Raw genomic sequence first — 6,000 nt, 5'->3', positions numbered from 1 at the left:
CAGCTCCCCTTGGTGGGTGTCCAGTTGTTACCTTTGTGACACACGTGTAATAACTGTCATAATGGACATGAAATTGAATACACTATTGCAAAAAAGAGAGAGACAAACAAAGAATGTATCTATGCATGTTAGGCCTACATCGGACGACAGAAAAGCTGTTATTGCAAATAACTAAAAACACATGTTTAAAATGTCATATTAATCATTATCAGCTAAATAAAGTATAAAAGTCCACTCATGGCCATAAATGGCATTTAACTCTGTATATAAATATATATCTTCCCTGGTATGTTCTTACTCTAGTCTAAGTGATGGTTTTAGTTTTTATAGGCCTACTGTATTTGTTTCCATAGGGTGTGTTACATTTCTGTATGTTATTTTTAGTTTTGAGTGCTAAAATAATTCATGTATACTTTGTTATATATAGAGTGTGTATTTTGTATTACATTTATTTAAATTATTACAGTTGCACACCGTTCTAGTTATCTTTTTTATATACAGCTATGGAAAAAATTGAGACCACTTAACATTGATTTCTGAACTTGCAGTGGTCTCTTTTTTTTTTTTTTTTTTTTTTCAGAGCTGCATATATAAAGGAGTTGTAGGTGCAACAGCTGTTCACAAATGTTTTTGTTTGTTTGTTTGTTTTGTAGGTTCGGTGGGGGCTGAATCAGAGAGAGAGCAGGGTTTTTGTTTTGGCCAGACCGCTGGGAAGTTGGATACTTTAAACTAAAGAGAAAACGTATAGGAGTCCCTGTTGGCCCTACTTTGTCTTTCTTCCTCCATTTACGTTTTGTTTTGTTTTGATTCTCCCCTTCACACCCATTTGTAGCAAAGTAGTTGATGCTTACATGAAAAAGCATACTGTGCAAAATAAAGGGTTAATGTTACTAAAACTAGTTTTTGTGCACCACCCGAGCTCAATGCATTAAGGACTTCATGTTTTGTGTATGTTTTCTCATTACTTCTCCCATTAGCCTGTGCTTTAAATGCTGTGTTTGCCACACACCCTTATATCCAAACAATGAAAAAATACATAACTCAATCTCAGGAAGATATTTTGTCCTTCCATACAAAAATGGGGTGAAATATGTGAAACGTGTATGATTTGATTAATGTAATCCTCAGTAAATGTTTGCAATATTGCATGACTCTTTTATGTGTGGTAATATATGGCAGTGAGTAAAGTAGTTGAATTTGCAGGTTTCCACTGATGTTTTCACTTAAATCAAGCAAACAACATCTGACATACAACAGCTCATCAGCAGGAAACGAAACCAGTTAAGTTTCAGTTTATATGAATGACTTGGCAAACATTTTGGGAGAGACCATTAGAGTGTATAGGTATGTAAAACCCCAGACGCTATTTAAACCTGCAACACTTAATCCAATAACATTATCTTAATATGTAACAGAATATCTTAGTGACAGTAAATCTTAATTAAAAAAAAAAGCAAACTAATTATTTTAGTTTTCGCACAGTTTTGCCTCTTCGGATGGATCGCGCCACTACATGAACATCTGTAACTTTAAATATTTAATCAGATACTCAAATATTTAAGTGCGTACGGACTCTCGGAAAATAGGACTATCCTAAAGTAAATGTATACCAGACATGAAACCGTGATTTATGGTAATACTTATTTCATATTTTTGTTAAGTAGCCTATGTATTTGCAATTTTATCATTATAGACCAAAAAGTCAGCCGGATAAATCAAATCTTTGACCCACCCGCTAATACAAAAATACAGAACTGGACTCAGTTGCGGCTGCATTTAGTAAAACTACAGGTTTGTAGATAGCGGGTGGGTCAAAGTTTTGATTTAATCCGGCCCTAAATTTATATTCAATAATATTCAATAGCCAAATGTTTTTTTTTTGTAACATAAACAGTGACTTAAGAAAAAGCCACAGTACGGCAATTATTATTATTATTATTATTATTATTATTATTATTATTATTATTATTATTATTATTATTATACGCTTTAAAAGCAGTACCCCAGTCTGCTTTAAATGTATTATTATATTATATTAATTATGTATGTTAACATTTAAATATTCGAGCTTAAATAAAAAACTTACAATGAACTAAGAGCCAAGTTTTAAACGGACATTATTATACTACATCAATATAACAGTAGGCTTGCTAAGATCATGTAAAATTGATCTTGTTTCTGAAGTGTCCTAATGCCTGAATGAAATATTCATTATAATATTCAATATAATGCTAGGCATGCTTACATTTGACTTTCCATAACTAATCCAGATCCCGCTGTCCTTTTCATTTCTCAGGACAGTGACACAATGAAGTGTCCTAATTGCAATTGCGATTGCGGGGAAAGACATAAATTCTGCTGTGAATGTGGTCAGAGGCTGGCTTCAGAAGAGACCCTGTGCCGGGGTGAGTACCGTCCAATACTGTGTAACAGATTGCAGTGAGATCATCTGCTACACAAGAGATAACTATGGCCTAATCAGAGCTTTATCCTACACATGAACTACCTGTACTCAATCATGACTTGTTCATAATGTGAGAGTATCTACTATATTAGATTTGCAGAAATCAAGACACCATGGCAGAGTGATGTCAGATCCTGCCCCCTCTTCAGTCCCACCGATGTCAACAGAGAGCACAAGCAATGACACCATCACTACCACAGAGTCGGCAAGGAAAGGCAATACAACAGAAAAGGTATCTTCTAATTTGAAAATTCCAGATTCAGTATTTCCAGGCTTCATTTCATTGTGTTTCCTCTACCATTACACTTAAAAACACACAAAAGCACTCTCCACCATCAACAATTCAGTAACTGTCTATGCACATTTCTGGGGGAAATCCTGGAAGTATTTCACTCTCAACTCAGTCAACCTAGCTGATCTTTGGACAGCGGAGTCTAGACTTGCACTCTTAAGCTCATTATTGCAGTAACATGCACAGGACATTAAAAGGGCAGGGGCCCACCTGGGGCAGGGTGGCTGGCGAAGTGTCGATGGGTGTGCATCTCACATACTTGGTGACTGAAGATATAAATAATTAAGATTGTATTTGATATTGAAACAAAGTAATACAATGTATGTATATATCTATGTATATTTTTTATTCAAAGGTGTTTGAAAATGACTGGGAAATGGTACAAAATAATGAGGGAATCAGGAGAGCTGGAACACAGCAGACTGGACTAGAAGCTGTTCGGCATGAAACATTTACTAAAACAAGACAAGGTACTATTTACCAAATACATTCTGAATATTGCACAAATTCACCCAATTTTAATTCTGCCATATAATAAGTACATGTTACATATTACCATGTTATCTTATAACAAGGAGAACACAACCTGTTCATAAAATCATTGTTCAATACATTTTAATTAAGCCACTATAACATGTAAAAGTACTAAGATTAAACTAAAAAACAAAAAAGTTAAATACCAACAAATTATTCCAATACAATACCGGTGATAGTAACTTCTGTTTATCCAACTGATTATGTAATAAGATACACTACACCAAACCACCTTAGTTGTGATGACTTAATAAAGACAAAATTAAAAACTGTATTTGCCACACTTAAATATACATGTACCTTAAATTTAAACTGCATATGGATTTCAAAAGCAGACCAATGACATATAGAGAACATTTCAACACATCAACCTTGTTTTTTCTTAATCTTTTTTCTGTTGCCTTTTGGCTGTGCATGGTATATTATGAATAATACACATTTAGAAATTTCAGGGTTTCATTTTGTTAAAATGAAGACCTGTATAACCAAATGCATGTAGATTTTATTTATGTAGTCTGCATTAATACTGTATTCAATAGTTTAACATTCAAAAATAATTCAGTGCAATGTCTCTGTCGTTAAAGCAGAACTACAGAAGGAGACAGACAAAAGTGGATCCAGTGTGGAACCAGAAATGGAACCAGACTCGGCTTCCACAGTCCCGTCAGAAGCAGGAGAAGATGTGGCTGAAAACAGTGAACCATGTCAGACATCAGCTGATAAGGCAAGAAATGGTTCACCTGTTGAGGAGGACGAGATGGTGAAGATATTTCCTTTCAAAAATGGTCATGCTGACATTGTCTATTTGAATTGTTCTTGATATAACTGACAGGTTTTTTGAGCATTCCAGAATTCTGCATTCTTATTGGCGTGATTTATCGTGTGTCATAACAATGATTGTTTTGTTTTATTTTTATAGAAATGAAAAGCTAAATTTTCTTCATATAAAGTGCAGCTAATCTAGCATCTGCATGTGTTCTTTTAGGTGCTCTAATAAAGATTTTTTTCCAGATATATATAGAGAATTTGAAAAGAGCAAAACAAATGTTTTCCAATGTCCTTAATTAGAATACATTAGAACAAAGATTCATAACCAATAATTATTTTTTAAAATGCAATAGTATTAATCAAACATGTTATGTGTTTTTAAGAAACTGCTGGTTTCCGGCAAAGACAGACGAGCTCCAGCTGAGGCAGAAGACATTGATCATGCGGCAGCCAATGAAAGCAAAGGAGGTAAAAACATTATGTAGGCCGTTGGCTATGTGCATTTGACCTGCCTTTTTTCTGTATAATACAGAAATTACTTAAATAGAACCCAAGATGATGCTGATGATGATGATAGTAATGATAAGAATGAATAGATTTGTCATGTATACAGCATGAGGGGGGTTCCTGTCATGTCTACATTTCACCACAAGGGTTTCCATTTTCCCCAGTCTTGTACCTTCCCTGTTTTTCCATTCCTCTTCATAATTGAATTATTGCCCGTTGTTCCCCAATCCATTAGCACACCTGTTCCTCATTTCCTTGCTTCACCTGCTTTCTGTATATATACCCCTTTGTTCTCTGTAAAATCTTGCCTTCTCTAGTAGTTTGCAATGCTTAGTGTTTATGGCTGTAGATCTTGCTGTGTATTGACCATTCTTATCCTCTCTTTGACCATCGCTCTTATGCACTACCTAGTTAGTGTTGTTCGCTTGATCCCACAACCCCACGCCTGTTTCTTGACCTTGGTTCCTGTCTTTGCCTACATTGTGCTGTTGTCCAACAACCAAAGCCCAATATGCATAAAACACTATCTAGTGTTAACCACAATGAAAGTGGCTAGTGATAGCTGAACTGCATGTTATTCCTAACTAGTCTCAATGATAAAATAGTGCAAAACAAAAGACAAACAAAGAAACAATGGTAATGAGAAACAGTGGCTGACGCTCCTACAATAAAATCTGTAAAACAAGTTAAAATGCATCGCCACTAACAACTGCTCAAGATTAAAATCTCATGAGCTCAATTTAATTACCTTAAAAGTTGTCATTAAAAAGATACAAATAATATGGTTAGGTCACCTATAAAACGGAAATAACCAATATTAGTAAAATTAATTAAACAAGATCACACTAATAATAAACAATGTGGAAGGCTCATCTTTCAGCACAGGAAAGAAACTAAAACAGGAACTTGGTACAGCTGCTGAGAGTCCTGATCATTACTGTTTCTCTAGCCACTACGCTTCACCTGTCTTATAAGGAGCACTAAACATGCAATTAGCAAATCGGTACCAGAGCGCACAGTCCCACCCGATACAACTATATTAAAGAATATCCTGCACCTAGATTGCTTGTAACACTGTTGAATTAGACTGTGATTTACATACAACTTGCAGCACATATATTGTATATGCAGGATCCTTGAGCAGATTTAAGGACAGTTAAAATGATGTAAACATTTGTATGCTGTGCTGGAGCCCCAGAGATCTTTTCACTATGATAGAAGCTGACATCTTTGACTGATTTATTTTACATAGATTAAATTACAGAAGTATATATTTGAAATTAAAAACCTAAAACAATAAGGTTGGAATCTATAACATGCAAGGCCGGCTCGCCCATTGACCACATTGCAAGACGTGGGGGGGCATTGCCTTCTCCAGGTTTAATAACCTTTCCAAACTAAGGTTGCATCATGTGAAATTATTGTGCAAAATGAT

The 6,000-nt window shown here is 35.0% G+C and overlaps 1 protein-coding gene across 4 annotated transcripts in view; it reads left to right on the top strand.

The window, feature by feature from the left end:
• The first annotated feature begins 1,468 nt into the window (after positions 1–1,468).
• The window catches only part of LOC136768522 (interferon-induced very large GTPase 1), a 30,279-nt gene continuing 25,747 nt past the window's right edge, over positions 1,469–6,000 (top strand). Inside the window, exons 1-6 of one of the 4 annotated variants that reach the window (XM_066722764.1) lie at positions 1,469–1,633; positions 2,297–2,405; positions 2,557–2,696; positions 3,112–3,226; positions 3,875–4,050; positions 4,442–4,526. In XM_066722764.1, the coding sequence (XP_066578861.1) occupies positions 1,631–1,633; positions 2,297–2,405; positions 2,557–2,696; positions 3,112–3,226; positions 3,875–4,050; positions 4,442–4,526 (628 nt within the window). In that variant the 5' untranslated portion in view covers positions 1,469–1,630. The remainder of the gene's footprint in view (positions 1,634–2,296; positions 2,406–2,556; positions 2,697–3,111; positions 3,227–3,874; positions 4,051–4,441; positions 4,527–6,000) is intronic. The other 3 variants (XM_066722761.1, XM_066722763.1, XM_066722762.1) reach the window with 3 other exon arrangements.

This window comes from Amia ocellicauda, chromosome 14, assembly GCF_036373705.1.
Source record: "Amia ocellicauda isolate fAmiCal2 chromosome 14, fAmiCal2.hap1, whole genome shotgun sequence".
Classification (NCBI taxonomy): domain Eukaryota; kingdom Metazoa; phylum Chordata; class Actinopteri; order Amiiformes; family Amiidae; genus Amia; species Amia ocellicauda.
This window is presented reverse-complemented; position numbering and strand designations above follow the sequence as displayed.